Source organism: Nelumbo lutea, chromosome 1 (assembly GCF_056320005.1).
Source record: "Nelumbo lutea isolate HS-2025 chromosome 1, American lotus-T2T, whole genome shotgun sequence".
NCBI lineage: Eukaryota > Viridiplantae > Streptophyta > Magnoliopsida > Proteales > Nelumbonaceae > Nelumbo > Nelumbo lutea.
Window position 1 is genome coordinate 173,125,516 of NC_142684.1, and position 19,220 is coordinate 173,144,735.

The 19,220-nt window shown below is 39.3% G+C and overlaps 1 protein-coding gene across 2 annotated transcripts; it reads left to right on the plus strand.

The window, feature by feature from the left end:
- The first annotated feature begins 46 nt into the window (after positions 1–46).
- Positions 47–18,511, plus strand: LOC148879250 (uncharacterized). Of its 2 annotated transcripts, XM_088960723.1 has the most exons (3): positions 47–1,810; positions 18,266–18,301; positions 18,405–18,511. In XM_088960723.1, the coding sequence occupies exon 1, from the start codon at positions 142–144 to the stop codon at positions 1,801–1,803; it is 1,662 nt and encodes a 553-aa protein (XP_088816849.1). In that variant the 5' UTR covers positions 47–141; the 3' UTR covers positions 1,804–1,810; positions 18,266–18,301; positions 18,405–18,511. The 2 variants fall into 2 exon arrangements, with proteins under 2 accessions (XP_088816849.1, XP_088816848.1); XM_088960722.1 differs by having other exon boundaries at positions 18,266–18,511.
- The last annotated feature ends 709 nt before the right edge of the window (positions 18,512–19,220 follow it).

Below are 19,220 nucleotides of genomic sequence, written 5' to 3' on the forward strand. Positions count from 1 at the left end.
ATGATCATCCTTAGTTATATGGTGGTGTTCGGGTCTAGGTATGGTGGTCCGGTCAGAAAACCGATCCTTCGACACCCCCCGCGTTCCATATTTAAGAGCAACCGACTAACTTCGCGCTGCCATTCATCCCTAAATCCACAGATGGGTAGAGGCAGAGAGTTGGACAACGACGACATCCCGCGAAGGCGGGACTCAAGGTTATCCTCAAGGGTGGAAATTCCAGAAGGGCGACGTCGCGCCGACCTGGAAAACGATCGCTACTCCCCTGATTCAGTTAGGTCTTTATCTCCTCGATACTCCTCCGACGATCGTCGTGGCCGTAGCGGTAGTCGTAGTCCGGTTAACGGTTACGGAAGATCTCGTTATGAATCAGATCGTCGTCGTGATCGAGCAGAATCCAACGGTCACGTAAACCCTAGGAGAAACCCTAGGTCTGGTAACACGTCCCCCGAAGGTCGACGACTCGACCGTTACGACCGGAAGGATCGCGGTGCATCATTTCTCGATAGGGATTTCAGGAACGGACGGGTTCCAGAGTCGGATTCCGACGAGGAATTGAAGGGATTAAGCTACGAAGAGTATCGGAGGCTGAAGCGTCAGAAATTAAGAAAGAATATGAAGAACTGTATTTGGAATGTAACCCCTAGTCCTCCTTGGAGTGAGAGGGAGCAGTCGGAGAAGCCGCTGGATGAAGTGAAGGAAACGGCAGATAAGATTACGGGTGATGGTGAAAATAGAGATGGAGATCGTGATAATGGAATTGGCCGTGGTAGGGTTTCTGAATCTGAAGAATCTGGTAGTGGTTCATCGGATCCAGGGCCAGACACCGATGACTCGAAGCCGAAGAGAAATAAGGGGAGAGGAAAGAGTGGTCGGCGGAAGGGTAAATCCTCAAGTTCTAGGAGGCGTAGAAGTAGGAAATCGGCTACTGATACGGAATCAGATGATGACATGAGCAACTCTGAGGGCTCTGAATCCACTGATGAAGATAGTAGAGATAGGAAGAAGTCAGGAAGAGGGAAGAGTAGGCGAGGGAAGAAGAGCAGCAGGCGTAGCAGAAAGCGAAGAACAAGGAGGAAGAGTAGGGACAATGAATCTGATGAAAGCTTGAGTGAGGACGGTGGAAGTGAGGAATCTGATTCGAGCAGGGCCTCTGATGATCACACGAGATCCAAGAAGAGGAGACTCGTCAAGCCTTCTCGTACAAAAAGGAGGAGGAGAAGGTCTGAATCAGACAGTGAGAGTTACACCGAGAATTCTGACTCAGATGCTGAAGAAAAAGGCAATGTGAATGCAGATGACTCAAATAAGTCTGAAATTAATGCTGAGGTCTTCAAGTTCAAAGAGATGATTGAGGCGCATAAGAAACCTACTCTGGATAATGAACTGTTTGTGGGACCTGTGCCGCTTCCAAAAGCTGAAGGTCATATTAGCTATGGAGGGGCTCTCAGGCCAGGTGAAGGTGATGCTATTGCTCAATACGTGCAGCAAGGAAAGCGTATTCCTCGAAGAGGAGAGGTGGGCCTTTCGGCTGAAGAAATTCAGAAGTTTGAAAGCCTTGGCTATGTGATGAGTGGTAGTAGGCATCAGAGAATGAATGCCATCCGTATTAGAAAAGAAAACCAGGTGTACAGTGCTGAGGACAAGCGGGCATTGGCAATGTTTAACTATGAAGAGAAGGCGAAACGTGAGCACAAGGTTATGGCTGATTTACAGCGGTTGGTTCAACGCCATATTGGGCAGGATGTTGGTCCTACTCACGATCCTTTTGCAGCAAAAGGCTCCGAGGGTGCTGATGCATGATCCTCATGTACGTTTTACCATGTACTTTAATGTTCTTGCCTAATAATTATTAAGCTTTTTTACACATTTTAAGGAGAATGCATCAAAACTGTAGTAGTATATGTAGAATTTAAATTAAAAGGCGTTGTTCATATTCTCTCTCTCTCTCTCTCTCTCTCTCTCTCTCTCTCTCTCTCTCTCTCTCTCTCATACACGTGTTTATGTGAGCTCCTTTGTTTTGTTTCTTTTTCAATGAAGAAACAGGATAGGATCACCTCCATAGAAAGCTGCCACTTTTCCCAATTAATAGTAGTTGAAATCTTAGTGCTAGGAAGTGGGAGATGGAGTTCCAAATTTCAAAAGCTACATCAATTATCAAAAAAAAAAAAAAGTCAAAAGCTACATCAAAAGGAGGGGTACTAAAGGCAATTGTTTAACTATTTTTTTATTTTTAATTACTTTGACCATTTTGGACATTCATATTTTAGTATTCTAATATATTTTTATTATATTAAGTAAAAGGTATACTAATGCTATTGTATTTAATTCTTAGAAACTTTCTTTGGGAGCTGGGAGGGTTCAAAGGCAAAACCTGGTCCTATTTGTATGCTTCTATGCTGTGCTTCAGTGCCTCAGGGCATTTTCTTAGTGACTTGCTTGTAGGCATGTCTTTGGTGTTCTTTAAAACAATGATTTATTGTATGTCTTTATTAGATTCTGGTCTTGTATTTGGATTATGGTCATTGACAAACTCCAGGGGAAGAAAGAGGGGAAGGGGGTTAGAGCTTATCCAGGTTCCCCTAATTGGCATTTTAATTGTGGCATTTTCTCTGTCAAAACGTGCCATGCAATACCATTGTAAAGGATGAGAATGGAATGGAATCCAAAGTGTGGGACGGAGGTGTTCAAATGGTGCAATGTCTTATGGTCAGGGTTTTGATGCTTTCTAAAAGTATGAATTCCATCTCAGGGTAAAAAGAAAAAAAGAAAATTTAGTTCATAGGTCTTGTAGGAAGGAGGGGAAACAAGCATGAGAGTAATGGGCAATCATTTTCTTACATTGGTAGACAGACGATCATTTTTTGATAATAAAAGAAAATCTCAATAGAATAAGAATGGTAGAAGATAAGGCAACAATAAAAAAGAGGTACCGAGAGGTAACTACAATGAATGTGCCAGTTAGCTTGCTGCTAAAGTCTCTAGCTGGTGTAACAGAGACATGGGATTTTGTCCTGCCTTCACCAGGGTTGGGAAGTCTACGGTTTGGGGAGATCTACCCTTGTTTGTAGCCCATTTTTCTACCGGAAAAACGAGGCAACTACTACAATAACAATCCAACAATACTTTCTTTTGACAAGCGTCAACCAAAACGACTAAAATCTACAACCCCGTTCTAAATCAAAACCCTGTAGAAAACTTGGCCTGCTAATGACCAGCAAAAGCTCCACCAACTAGAACACAAAGAACAACAAACAATTCTCCTTCACCAGAGAATTCTCCCCCTTCCTGAAATAAGTAGAAGAAAGAATTGTAGCAGAGAGGGAAAAAGAATCTTGAATGTAACAGAAAAGAAGGGAGAAAAACTGAAAGCAATTAACCTCTCCTAACAGGTTGGCTCAATATTTATATTAAGTATAATTATCTAGGTTTACAATAATGCCCCTGTTTAGTATAAAATAAGGACAGGAACACTCATAATAAAAGAATAGGAAAGATACTAATATCCTACCAATGAATGAACTCTAATATCTTGTCACCAATGAACTATAATATACCATATAAACAGTATACAAATCATCCCCAAATCTGTTTATAACTACTATTACTCCCTCAAGCTAGGGAATGTGCATTTAACCCCAGCTTGGTTGTGATAAAATCCATCCTTGCTTTGCACAATTCTTTAGTGAAAAGATCTGCAGTTGATCCTCTGATTTAACATAAGGAATTACAACATCACCATCTTGCACCTTCTCATGAACAAAGGGACATTCTACTTCAATATCTTTAGTTCTTTAATTAACACAAGATTTGATGCAATGTGTATAGAATCTTACACCTTCTCATGAACAAAGGGACATTCTACTTCAATATCTTTAGTTCTTTAATTAACACAAGATTTGATGCAATGTGTTGGACGTTTTAGTGAGAACCCTATCTCTTGGCATGTGTTTAATCTACATCACTTCACAAGTGGTTTGTCTCATAGCCCGTATTCAGCTTAACTAGACTTAGCCATGACATTTTATTTCTTACTTTTCCAAGAAATTAGGTTTTCTCTAAGAAAAAACGGAATGTCCTATTGTACATCTCCAAACAGATGGTGAACCTGAAGGGATGGAAGATCCATCATATGGATGGTCGAACCATGCAGGGTGGCTGGGTGAAATTTCAAAAATTTCTTTCTCCCATTTGGGAATCCTATTTCCTGATTTAAAAAAAAAAATTGCATTTTTTAAGGTTTGTTCTTGAAACAAATCAGACCAAATCTGAAACCAAGATTGGTGAGAGGGTAGTACCTGATATGAAATCAATGTAAAACTCCCAACGTATGTGTTCACACCCAAAGAGGTTACCAAATTTGGCTCCACTGAAGATAACATAGCGAATGTTGAAGCAGGATCAACAAGAATGGTTCTTCCGCAAGAACTTGTGATTCTTCAGCAATAATCATTTAGGGTTGTGTGAGCACAACTTCAGATTGTTTCTTCACCAAGAAACAATATCAAGAACAGTTTTTTATCACTCCAAGAGGTGGAGATCAAACTAGGTAGGGCGACAAGAGAAGAAGAAAAAGATTGCAGAGAAGAAGTGATCTTTCTGTGGAATTTGCCCCCATGTTTATAACCTTCTCTGGATCAACTTCCTAATCCAATTAGGAATGGATTTCTTGATCCAAATCTGATATTTGCTTCTGGACTCTTAAGTTTGATAAGACTTATTTTATCCAACTGCTAATCCTAATCAGGTTATAAACCCAAATTCGCCCATTTAATTAAATCACTTAAGCCCAGTTTAAAATGGGTCAGAGGCCCATTGAGTCATTGTGCTCACTTTACCCTTTAAATGCTGGCTAGTTTGGCTCTTTTTGTATGGCGTAGGACCCTAGCATTGATGTATACATCAATCACATGGGTTCATTTGTATGGCCAAATACATTGCAGAACACAATGCACCCCTGAGTCCATTTGTATGGGTTCTTAATGGGCCCAACATTTACACTAACTAGTCATTGGGTTCAGCCACCTTGTGAAGGCACAAGGATTATGGGCAGATACAAAATTAGCCCATTAGGTATAACCCTCAATGGTCTTACACTTAATCTCCCAGCCCATAATGATCAAACACTACCCGACAAGAGAGGAACTCTCCCTCGGTTGTAAGGTACAATGTTGCACTCTCTACTCACATGGATCCTGGGAATTAAAACATTTTGCAAACATTTTGTGAAACACTAATATATATATCTCTATATAAATATATTTTGCAAAACAAATTTCAACAAGTTAGAAATTAACTGCCAGCAATTTTAGGTTTTCATCAGAGACAGTGCATTCCTTGATCATTCACTTTGTCCGACAAAGGGGCTGATCCTGTCACTATTATCACCCACTCAGGTGAATTCTCGAACTGCCCTAACATACTCAGGTTTTGACCCAGTTAAGGATCTCACTAATTGGCATATCAAAGACAACCCAATCCGACACTTAGTGTAATACTATAAGCGAGTCTAGGGGTCAGGTGTAACATTCCAGTTTTGCCCATCTATCTCCAAGGTCTAAGACAAAATTGGAATTTGGTCCGGTTTAGGGTTTCAAGAAAACCCACACTACATGTGCTTTGGATCTTACCCTGGTAGCTTGAAACCAGCCACTCCAACTTTCTTGGCAGCATATCAGTGTTAACCTTGGCAAGATAAACCTCCCCAGGTTTATTCAATGGCTGTGAAGATTTTAAACTAACACAAGTCTCATTAGTGTCCAGTTTAAGCGTATTACACAAAACACACCAAAATAACATGAATCAATTATGCACTTTATTCATTTACAATAAATGTCAATAATTACATCAATCTGATTGGAGCTAAGGGCATAACTGTCTAACAACTTCCACTTGCAATTAGGTCCAATCGGGTACAAGCCGGAGTTCTATACTTTCCACGTGTTTCTCAAACAATTTTTGTATTAGTGGCTTAGTTAATGGGTCTGTTACATTCTCCACTGGCACTGCTTTTTGAATCTAGACGACCCCTTTACCAATAATCTTCTAGAGTATATGGTATTTCCTCTTGATGTGCTTTGACTTCGAATGGGCTCGTGGCTCCTTAGCCTGAGCAATGACTCCAGTGTTGTCACACAATAGTGGAATGGGTGATATGTTGGATGAAACTACTCCTAATTCTTGAATGAACTCTTCATCTAAATGGCTTCCCTGGCAACTTCAATTGTGACAATGTATTCGGCCTCGGTTGTGGAATATGCGATGGATCCTTGTTTGTTGCTTTTTCAGCTGACTGTACAGGACCCCATCGTGAATATGTAACCAGATGTGGACTTTCTATTATCTGGGTCTAGTTGGAAATCGACATTAGTATTCCGGATCTGTAGTGAACTATCATCGAATACTAGACAAACTCTTTTGTTCTTTGAAGGTATTTTAGTATGTGTTTCATAGCTGTCCAGTGCTCCTGACCTGGGTTAGATTGAAATCTACTTACCACACTCACTGCTTGAACAGGCCGAGTGCCAACATGTCATACATGATTCTCCCTACGGTTGAAGCATAGGGAGTCTCTCTAATGCCTTCAATATCCTCAGGAGTCTTGTGAGAGATACCCTTGGAGAGAATGACTCCGTGCCTGAAAGGAACATGTTCTTTCTTGGAGTTCTCCATATTGTATCTTTTGACAATCTTGTCAATGTAAGTAGAGTGGGATAATCCTATTATCCTCTTTGATCTATTTCTATAAAATCGAAGTCCCAAGATGCAAGAGGCTTTTCCAAGATCTTTCATGGAGAATTGTTGTAAAAGCCATACTTTCACCGTAAACATTTCTACGTCATTTCCAATGGGTAGAATGTCATCTACATGCAGAATTAGGAATGTAACCTTATCTCCAACTGTCTTCTTGTAAACACAGGGCTCATTCGGATTCTGCTCAAAGTCAAACTGTTTGACAGTAGAGTCAAACCGGATGTTCTAGCTCTTATAATCTTGCTTAAGTCCATATATGGATCAATTGAATATATATATATATATATATATATATATATATATCAGTAAGATCTCCATTCAGGAACGCAATTTTGACATTCATTTGCCAGATCTCGTAATCATGGTATGCTGTTGCAGCTAGTAGGTTTCTAATAGACTTAAGCATGGCCATTGGCGAAAATGTTTCCTCACAGTTGATTCCATATTTTTGAGTGTACTCTTTCGCCACAAGACGAGCTTTATAGGTCTCAACGTTACCATATGGCCCCTTCTTCCTCTTGTAAATCCACTTGCAACAAATTGCTTTCACCCCTGAGGGCGGGTCTACAAGAGTCCATACCTTTTTGGTCTTCATTGAATCCATCTCGGCTTTCATGGCGTCTACCCACTTCAAGGAATTTATGTCCAACATAGCTTCCGTATAAGTTACGGGATCTTCCTCTCTGGTCGTGGCTTCCATCAAGTAACTTTCTTGGTAATAGCTGTAATGAACTGGATGCTTAGATACCCAAGTAGACATTCTATGTTGGTTATTATATGGAGCTTGTGGGACATTTCCTACTACCTCTGGGAGGCATTTCGATTGCAAAACACTTATTGCTCTTTCGGATTATAGAATAAGTAACTTACAGAGTTTTGGGGGCAACCTACAAATAGGCAACGATTGGTTTTGGGTTCTAATTGTTAGCACTTGTTCTTTTAACATGTGTCGGACACTCTCAAATCTTCAAGTGTCTTACACTTAGTTTCTTATTGGTTCATAGTTCATAGGGAGTCTTAGGAACGAATTTGGTTGGAACTTGGTTCAACACGTAAATCGTAGTTTCTAATGCGTAACCCCAAAAGGATATAGGCAACTTTGAGTGGACGAGAAGTGAATAGACTATATCCAATAGAGTCTGATTTCTCCTCTCCAATACACCGTTTAATTGTAGTGTTGTAGGATGAGCTAATTGTGATACAATCTCATTATCCTTCAATTAGTCCCCGAATTCGTCAGAGAAATATTCGCCTCGATTTGATCGAAGGGCCTTAATTTGTCTCCCCAACTGTTTCTCGACCTCTTGTCTAAATCTTTGAACTTTTCAAAGGATTCAAACTTGTGTCTCATTAGGTACATGTAACCATATTGTGAGAAGTCATCAGTGAATGTTATAAAATAAACGTGTTGGTTATGTGTCCTAACATTCATGAGACCACATACATCAGTATGTATAAGGTCAAGTGTGCCTGTAGATTTTTTAGGCTTACTTGTAAATGGCCGTTTCGTCATCTTACCCTGAAGGCAAGGCTCACAAGTTGGGAGATCTTCTACAGTTAGAAAATCCAAAGGGCCATCATTTACTAACCTTGTGATACGATCTATATTAATGTAGCCAAGTCAGTAAGGCACATGGGATTAACTGTATCACGAGTTCTCTTCTTAGGGATTAGTTCCGATGTAGTTTCAATTAAGTTTGTTTCCAGAGAATGATGGAAAACATAGAGACCATTCTCAAGTTTTCCGTATGCGAGGAATTTGTTATTCTGTTTAACAGTAATCACATTATTGAACAAAATAGAATAACCATTCATGCACAATTTTGAAACTGATATCAAATTTCTTCTAAGTGTAAGTACATAAAGACAATCTTTAAGTACAATAATTCATTTTCTGAAAACTAATTCTACAGTTCCTATGGTTGTAGCTGCAACTGTTGCAGAATTCCCTAAGTAGAGCATAACTTTTCCATCACTCAGTCTTCTATTTGTCTTGAACCCTTGCAATGTGTTACATGCATGGGTAGAAGCCCCGTAGTCAATACACCAGAAAGCAGAAGTGACTAACAAATTGGTTTCTATGACAAAAGATTCGAAATTACCTTGCATCTTAGTCTCCAAATACTGAAGGCAATTCCTCTTCTAGTGGCTGGTCTACTTGCAAAAGTGACAGGCATCCGATGTCTTGTCTTTCTTTTGCCTTTGACTTACTAACATTTTTCTGAGGCTTCTTTGCCCTCATCTTTATCGTACCCGAATTGCCACCTTCAACAAGCATGGCTATCAGTTTGTCCTTCTTAATTAGTTCTTCAGCCATCTGCAATATATTGTTGAGTTCCTGAAGTCTAACATTTAGCTTATTCATGTTATAGTTTATGATAAACTGATTGAAGGAGGGAGGCAAGGAGTTTAGGACATCAATCTCTATATAAATATATTTTGCAAAACAAACCTCAACAAGTTTGAAATTAATTGCTAGTAGTTTTAGGTTTCCATCAAAGAGAGTGCATTCCTTGATCATTCACTTTGTCCGACAAATGGGTTGATTCTATCATTATGATCACCCACTCAGGTGAATTCTCAAATTGCTCCAACATACCCAGGTTTTAACCTGGTTAAGGATCTCACTGATTGGCATATCAAAGACGACCCAATCTGACACCTAGTGTAGTACCATTATCGAGTCTAGGGGTCAGGTGTAACATTCCAGTTTTGCCCATCTGTCTCCAAGGTCCAACGCAATACTGGAATTTGGTCCGGTTCAAGGTTTCAAGAAAACCCACACTATATGTGCTTTGGGTCTTACCCTGGTCGCTTGAGACCAGTCACTCCAACCTTCTTAGCAGCACATCAGTGTCAGCCTTGGCAAGATAAACCTCCCCAGGTTTATTCAACGGCTGTGAAGATTCTTAACTAGCACGAGTCTCATTAGTGTTCAGTTTAAGGGTATTACACAGAAACACACCAAAATAACTTGAATCAATTATGTACTTCATTCATTTACAATAAATGCCAATAAGTACATCAATTTGATTGGAGCTAAGGGCATAATTGTCTAATAGAACCACCCTAGTCTGTAGAGAATCCTGATATAGGTAGATGCTTATGATCTCTATATGTTGGTTCACTTTCTAGAGATCCCTTTAGATATACAATATCATATAGATTACCTCTGAATGTGGAACTCTTAGAAATTCCATGAATTGGCTAACCACACTAACTGCAAATGAGATATATGGGCATGTAGAGAATAGATTGGTCCAGAGGAAGTAGTGAATAACTGAATATAGAGGTGGAAGCAAGTAAGATCCTGGGGCTATCTTTCTTGGGGGTGAAAAGTTTGCAAGAGGGTGTATAGAGAGTTGGAGTTGGAGGAGAGGGAAAGGAAATAGGATAATTTCAGTAAGGAATCAGAAGGCTTCAACTTAGAAGCATACTAGCAGAGGAGTTTCAAAAATAAAATATAATCAAATCAAATCATTTGGATTGGTGGGGGCTGCAGCAGAACAAGGTAGCGAACATAAAGATTTTGAATATTTTGAGAGGATTTGGAATTGGAATTGGAAAGGATTAATGCTGGTACTAAAAAGGTGGAGTATTTTAAGAGGTTTTCTAATGCAGAAGACATTTTGGAAGGCACAAAGCACATTGAATCACACAAGGCTGAAGGGAGGTTTATTTGGGATTGGACCCATCAAAAAGGTCAGGAAATTCAAAAAAGTTCTGAAGAGAAGTTAGGAGGTTTCTGAATATAAGGAGTTGATTTGTTTTTGAGTTCTCTTCTCTCAAGTGACTTCTGGGTGTGTAGTAGTGATGTAGTATAGCTTGCCAACCAATCTCTTGTACTTGCCTAGATCATCAATTAGCTCCCTTGATCTGGAGCAATCCTAGTATTAGGATTCATAGGTGTTGTAGTAGCTTTGGCCCTTAACATCACTATTCCTACAACAAATCTAGCACATACTTCCTTTGTGATAGGCATAAATATCTCAGTTTTAGATCGAGTAACCTCAATGGTCAATACCCAAGGAATGCCACAACTTATTGGGATCCTTAGTGTGGAATTGATTCTACAAGGAAGTCTTCAATTCTCCAATACCCTTTTCATCATTTCCTAGTTCCTATAATTACAATATCATCCACATGTACAACTAGAACAATATATCCATGTTTTGATGCACGATAGAAAAATGAATGATTTTAGATTGTTATCATTTTAACCCAACATCAGAACTACTTCACTAAATTTACCAAACCACACTCATGGGGGTTGCTTAAGTCCACACAAAGCCTTTTTAAAATGACACACTCATGGGGGTTGCTCCATATAGACCTTTTCATAAAGATCACCATGTAAAAAAGCAATTTAAAGGGTCCAATTAGATGTGGGGGGTAGGATCACCCTTAAAGTTCACTCTTGCCAATTTGCCAATTTATCTCATGTCTGTTTTCAGAATTCTTTCTGAGGTTAGTATGAAGCTTGAGAAGTTGATGAGAGACGTTTTGTGGGAGCCAGGGGAAGAGAAGAAAGATCATAGAGTTTGCTAGGAAATTGTCAAAAGAAGCAAGAAGTTTGGTGGGCTTGGTGTGGCAAATATTCAAGAAGGAAATAGGGCTTTATTGGCTAAGTGGTTATGGAGATTCCTATTGAGAAGGACAAGATGTGGGCTGAGGTGATTGTCAGTATTCATGGTCTTGCGGCTGATGGTTGGGATGCTGGTATGTTGTTGGCTAGGGCTACAAGAGCTTCTCCTTGGAAGTCTATCCATGCTATCTTGTTTTTATTCCTCAACCACATTAGGCATTACCCTTGCTCCAGTAGTTTTGTCAAATTTTGGGAGCATGTTTGGTCGGGTAAACCTCCCTCAAAGAGTTATACCCTTCTGTTTATGCAATCTCCATTCATCACTTGTTAATATCCTGTCCCCTTACACAATCAGTTTGGGAATAGTCTTCTTCCTTGTTTGAGTGGAGGTGGATCCTAGAAAATATACATGGGCTGGAGCACAATGGATGGGACGCTGGAATCAGAGCTAGGACCATAAGCAATTCTCCTTGGAAAGCCATTCATGACCTGCTACCAGTTTTCTCCCCTAATATCAGGTATGATTTGAATTCTGGTAACTCCATAAAATTTTGGGAACAAACCTGGGTGGGGAGTGCCCCTCTAAAGGATCAGTTTCCTTCTTTGTATGCTCTTTCTAATTTGAAAAAATGAGCCAATCTCGTCTTTCACCACCCTGTCCTCTTCCACTTCTGGGATTGGGTGGAACTTGGGTCTAAGAAGGGATTTGAGAGACTCAGACTTCGACAGTATTTCGAGCCTTTATTGCACTTCTTGATAACGTTGTCTTAGACCCCACTACGGCGGATTCTAGAATTTGGACACCTACCCCCAATGGCATCTTTTCTTGTGCTTCTTTCTTCAAATTCTTAAGTCAGTCCACCAGTCCTACTTCCCCCCTTTCCCTATTGATGAGGTTTGGTGCAGAGTAATACCTCCTAGGGTTTGTAGTTTTTGTTGGGAAGCCTATCTGGAAGGAATCAACACTGGTGATCTACTCCAAAAGAAGAGACTCAATACTTGCTTGTCACCTTAGTGGTGTGTTCTTTGTAAAGCGGATGGGGAGACTGGTTTTCACCTACTGGTGCCTTGCCATTTTGCGAGGTCAATTTGGGATTGGGCTTTCTCCCTATTTGGATGTAGCTGGAATCCTCCATTAGACTTGCAGGGCCTTTTTTCCCTTTCTTTTTTCAGGTGGCGGATAAAAAGGGGAAGGACTATGTGGAGAGGACTAAGGGCTGCAGTATGTTGGACACTTTGGGAAGAAAGAAAATCCAGGATAATCTCAGAAGCTAAGAGAAGAGCCAGATCTGAGGGCTATCATACATATTAGGGCAGTACAGTGGCTGAAATCTTTGGAGCTATTCACAGATTACACTGTGGATGACATGTTGAGGAAGTGGGGTGAAATTGCAAATTGCACAAAGACCAAGTCAATAATGAGTGTGGCTTGGACCCCTCCACCTAGTGGATTCTTGAAATTAAACTTTGATGGTGTAGTAGGGGAAATCCGGGACAATCGGGGATTGGGGGTGTTTTTAGGGATGAAAATGGGGTCATTTTTGCCATTTTCTTAGGCCCAATAGGAGTGGGTGACTCCCTTAGAGCTGAGATCTTTGCAGTTATGGAAGGAGTTCAGAAAGCTAAGGAGTTGAACATCAGGAAACTCATAATTGAAGGGGATTTAGAGGTGGTGATAGGGTGGCTGATTAAAGATCACAATGGCTTATGGAAGTACAACAATGAGAGGAGGAAATTCAAGTGGCTGGTGTAGGAGATGGAAGTTAAGACATGTTGGGTTAAAAGATTGGGCATAAAGGGTTCACTGTTTTGGGTTAAGCTGTAACTTTAGTGTTTTTTTCTTTTTTCTTTTTCCTTTTCTTGAGGTCTTTTGTTGCTCTTGGAAGATAAGTGTGTTTGTCTTCTTCTTGTAAATCTTCTATTGATGATTTAATGAAAGTGTTATTTATCAGAACCCCCCCCCCCACCCACCCACCCCAAATGTTCAAAGACTTTTTGACCCTACTTCTGTTAGCTAGCAAAAGAAGAGGGGAAAAGCATTATGGATATGTTTAAGGGCTGCAGTTTGTTGGACTGTTTAGGAAGAGAGAAATCAAAGGCTGTTCAAAGGCATGGATGCTCTAATTGAAGTCATTACAGCTAGGGTGATCCATTGGATGAAACTTTGAAACTTTTTGATGGAATTCCTGCATTAGATTAGAGGAAGAAGTGGAGAGAAGTGGCTGATTCTGAGCCATTGAAAGAGTTAGTTGTACCTACTTGGTCTCCCCCTACTAATGGTTTCATCAAGCTGAACTTTGATGGTAGCAGTGAAGGAAACCCCGGACCTTCAGGTATTGGATGTGTTTTTTGAGATGAAGATGGCGAATTTGTGGTTCTTTTCTCTACTCCCATTGGTATTGAGGATTCATTAAGAGCAGAAATCCTTGCTGTGATGGAAGGAACCAAGAGAGCAAATGAGCTTAACCTTATTAAGGTATTAATTGAAGGGGGTTCTAAGATGGTTATTGGCTGGCTTCAAAAAGAGGAGAGGGGGACAGTGGGATTACATGAATGAGAAAAGGAAATTTAGATACTTGATTCAAGGAATGGATGTCAAGCTGAGTTTGGTTAAGAGGGACGCCAACTCCATGGCTGATGCTTTAGCTAAATAGGGGGTGGGAAGAAACACTAATTTTTGGGCTATATTGTAATTCATTTTATGGCTTTCTATTTGGGGGAGTTAAAAGCAGTGTTTTAAAAGAAGGCACATGGGCCAATTTGTGCCTGAGGCATAAGGCAAGGCATATGTGTCTTTTTGAAGCAAGGTGTAAAAATACAAAAAAAAAGCAAAAAAATGGTAAAAATAATCCAAAAATAATAAATATTAAACATAAATTAATAAAAAATATAGAATTATATTTTAAAAAACCTATTATCTAAAATTAAAATACATAAACATAACATATAAAGTGTATTCAAATGAAAATTTAAACATAAAGCCAAGCATATAAAACATTTTCAAGCATGTAAAACCCACAATCTCTTTTTTTCCTTAATTGCATTACTTCAAATAGCTCTAATGTGATGTAAAACATATTACATTCCTGGTTCTACGCCTTTGTGCCACGCCCTTCGAGGCAAGCCCAAACAAGACCATGTTAGGGTCTTAAATTCTAAGTTCTCACACAAAAATAATGATTTTATATTGTTTTTGATCAATAACTGGAATTCATTAGATTAAAATCAATAATGATTTTATAATTTTAATTGCTTTTTAAGAAGATTATTAGGATGAATGAATGGGCAACATTACCAAATAGGGGGTTCTTGGAGCTTTGGTGAGTAACAAAGCGAGTGAACCGGAACAGGGGTCCGGGGGCGGAACCCCTGGCCTAGCTGCTAGATTCAAAAAAAGCAAAAAAGTATCAAATTTTCAAAAGGCGCATGCTTGGGGTGAGGCGCAAGGCTGCACCTAGGACCTAGGCAAAGCACATACCCTAAAATGTGCCTTGCCTGTGCGCCTAGACGTGCCTTTTAAATCACTGCCACCAGGGCAGATCAGTCAGATAAACTAGTAATATTATTACTACCACAATGCATCTTGTGTATCCTTGTAATATTATTATTACCAGAATACATCTTTTCCACCTGTTCTCATATATGTTTTGATGCATCAAGGATTATCAGTCCACTACTTATCTTCAGTTGCATAGAGTTCCACAACCAGGTTTTAATTTGAGAATCTTGTTTCACCCAATCAGTAGGCAGAGGTGCCTTCTTTCTGGTTTCTTATCAGTCAACTACTTAATTTCCTTTGGCAGTAAGGAAAACCTCAACGGAATTTGCCCAAACAGCATAGTTAATTCCATTTAAGTTTAATGGAACTCATTTGTATAGGGAGAAACTCAGGAGACACCATAACAGCAACCTTGGAATCCATATTTTCTCACTCTTTTCAATGTAACGGATCTGGTAGGATATCTCAAATTAGATTTATCTACAATCCAACAAGGTCTCTCACAATGGGAAGAAATGCCCAATTTTTAACACAACTTCAAGAACTCACCTGAAAATTTAAGGAGATTACAGCAGCAGCTTCCCATATAAAGAATGCATCAAACAATCATCACACAGCAGCAGCAATCATAATACCTTTATTTAACTCTTCACAATCCAGAAATCACCACACCCCCTCTTGGTCTAGCCAAATCAAGGGTGACACTCACAGCAGAAGCAGCTCACAAACAATGGTGATGGTCACTGCCATCACTAATCACCATAACAAAACTGAAAAGTGGAGTTCTTAGAAGAAAAGAGAGAGAGAGAGAGAGAGAGAGAGAGAGAGACCAATAAAAGAAAATTTGATGGGAGGTTCAAGAGAAAGAAGGGAAGAATATTGATGGATCTACCTTGATCTTGCTCTGATACCATGAAATAAGTAGAACAAAGAATTGTAGTGAAGAGGGGAGAAAATAGAACCTGGAATGCAATAGAAGAGAAAAACCCATATAACTGCTGGGCATTTATATTGAGTATAATTAGCTGTGTTTACAATAATGCCCCTGTTTAGTGTAAAATGAGGACAGGAGCACTCACAATAAAAGAAAAGAAAAATTAATACCCTGTTGCCCAATGAACTCTAACATACTCTATAAACAGTATATAAAACATGGCCAAATCTGTCTGTAACCACTACTGCTCAACAATCCCCTCGGTCCACCTTGCACCTTCTATATCTGTCTTAGCAATCCACAGTCCTGAAACCTCAACTCCCTGCATCCAAAACTCGAGCAACAATAGACACTGACCCCCACCCCAAGGAAAAGTATTATTCTCTTTCCTTCTTCCAGTTTCTTAAATGCTTTTCTTGCATATTCTTCTCCACCTAAAAAGAATAACCCCAATTAGATAAGTCCATGTACAATGATTTCAGACATTTTTTTAGTGCAGGGGTGGGGGGATTTGAATCAAAAGCAGTGGTGATTGGGTAGGTGCACCGGAGAAATAAATAATCATAGTGATATTTGTTCATGATGGATGGTTATGAGGGATTGGAAGGCTGTGATTGAAGAGTGTACTCTGCCTTGAATTGACTTTGGTATAGCTCATTGTTATGGTTGACAGCTTTCAGGTGAGATTTAAGGATCTGATAACACTTAGATGATGAGAGGGGAATTTCTTGGATCTGGGCTTTTATTTTGGTAAATGGCAACCATGTATTTAGATTATAGTTGGTGATTTAGCAACATAATCAATAAGAAATCCTAAGTAAAATATTATTTCTAATGCCACAGGATGCGTATAAATTCCTATAAATTAAATGGTAACAAGTAAGAATCTTACTTGGGTTACTATTTCTGTACAATTGATTGCTATATCACTGTTGACATATCTATTCTGTTGGTAAATTTTTGTTTCCTTCTTGTAGGTACGAGAATTTGATTTTTGTTTCTGACTTTGAATTTGTCTATCATTAGCCTCTATGGTAGTATCAGATGAGAAGGCCCAGTTCTTTACTCAGGTGGATTTTAGTGGTTCTTGTGTATTTCAGTTAGTGGACTAAGCTGATACAAAGGTTTATGATAACATCAGATGTTTTCTGATTTGGCAGCTTGATCTATGATTTGTAATTCATGGTTGATTTTAAGCCTTGTCAGTGTTCTGAATTATTTCCCTAGGTTGAATGCCAATTAGATTTGGGTAGGATTACTCCTCTTGATGTAAACTGATTTTAAATTTGGATTCTATGTGAGAAAGGAGTTTTCTGGATGAAGAAGAGAGAGGTTTCAGTGGAGAAGGGTTTTCTCAATTGTGTGGTGGAGTCTTAGCATGTGTGGCCTCCTCCGTGGGGGTGTTGTTGGAACGTTTGATGTGGGTCTTAGCAATTTTTGGCCCTTTTGTGGGGTTCCCTGGGTTTGTTGCCAATTGGTAGCATCTATTTTAGTAGGGGAGTCATTTTGATTGGCCATGAATAAACTTATACATGGTTTTTGCGACGAACATTATCCACCCAGTTTTTTAGAAATACTCAGTTTTCCTGGACATCTGGCAACTTATGTTTTATACCTTGGTAGATATTAATTACAAATCAGGTGTAGCCTGTGATCTTGGTAGATATTAATTACAAATCAGGTGTAGCCTGTGATCTGACTTAAGTGGTACTTCAAGGCATTTGTATAAAGGTACATGATTAAGTTTTGATATGTGCTTGCCTTTACTCTTTACTCTTTAGATAGCTATTTTTCTTTGTCCACACGGCACATGTCTTGATTATTCAAATGTGCATGTTTAATGTTGCCATGTGCTCACCTTTTTTAGATGGCTATATTTGTGTTTGCCCATACTACAAAATATTGTGATGATATTTGCCACAGGAACATTATGTACCATATTGCACGTTAAGTAGTTGTTTGCGCAAGGGCATTTGTATAATTGACTCCATGGTTTTCAAAACCGGGAACTGGTCACCTGACAGGTTCCGTTTTACCCCAAAACCGCTATTTGGGCCAAAAACTGTTGATTTGGACAGCAAACTGCTGACCTGGGTTTTTTAATTATTTTTTTGTCAGAGCGGGCCATCCAGTCGGACCGTATGACCTGGAAACCAAACCCCAGTTTTTGGTTACTTATCAAAGGTCTGGGGTTCATTTTGCCTGCTATGTTACTTTTGTAATTTAGTTATTGACTAATTTCTGCTAATAGGAGGAATATTCCAATTGCATAAGAAATTATTGCAGAAGAAACGAACATTTTGATCAGTTGTCTGTCATTTTTGCAAATAACATTGCCACATGTATAACATCCAAAATAGAAAAAACAGACGGAAAGAGTTTAAGTGGTAGGATTGATCCTGGGCATAGAATGATTCTATGCCACATATCTTTGAAGGTGGTGCTGCTTCCTTCGAACTGAAGTGTTGATGTCTTTCCGTTGTCTTTGTTGCAGGTTCATGTCAGACAATCCAAGATGACCTGTTCTTTGGTGAGGAATATGAGGCTGCAATATTTGACATATTTGTAACCCTGTAGTGATAATTTGAAAGCAAGCATTACAAGTAACGTTTAAATCCCTCTGGAACTTGCAGGCTATTACTTTTCTGATTCATCTCATCCATGATATTTGATGGTTAACGTGTTACCATTTATCAGGAGGTATACAAATAAAATTTAATAGTTCTTTTTGTTTTTCGAAGCCTACCTAGAGTTTTAATGGTAAAATCTCGGGCTTGCTAGGGTGAAAACACAGGTTCAAGTCTGAGGACTGTACCCAGTCTATCCTCCCAAGACCCATAGCAGGGACTGACATTGGGTAATGGCCTACTTTACCAGAGTTGTAGGTGCAAGTTATCATAATGTTAGGGATTAATAAACAAATTTCTGACATGGAACTTATTCAACATCGAGGATGAATGGATTTCCTTCCATCAGCCAAGTCTCCATGTTTGTATGATTTGCTAGGAACTGGCCAGTTTCCTTCTATGACTTTTGTTGGTGACCAGCATCGTGTTTCTACTGATTGCTCTTGTTGGTACGTACTATAACTGAGACTGCTTGAAGGTTCTCTTTGCGGCTTTTGATCAATGAAATATGTACAAGTTTGTTACCTAGAGTTCTCTCATAGACTAGCTTTGTGATTTATTACGAGTTAGTCATCGTAGACTTACCAATTACGTTAACTAATCAATCTTCTCTCCTTGAATCAAATTATCAAATAAGCATCTGTTCATTCTCTACTGTTTGCATGTTATAATTTCCTTGCTTCTCAACAAATTGGTCCTAGCTTTCACCTGTTGCCATTGCCATGGGAGAGCGTTGAGAAAAAGAAAGCAAACTTGTGGAGTTTTCTTCAATGTGAATTATTTTTCTTGTTGAGTCGTAAACATAAATAAAAAAAAATATCT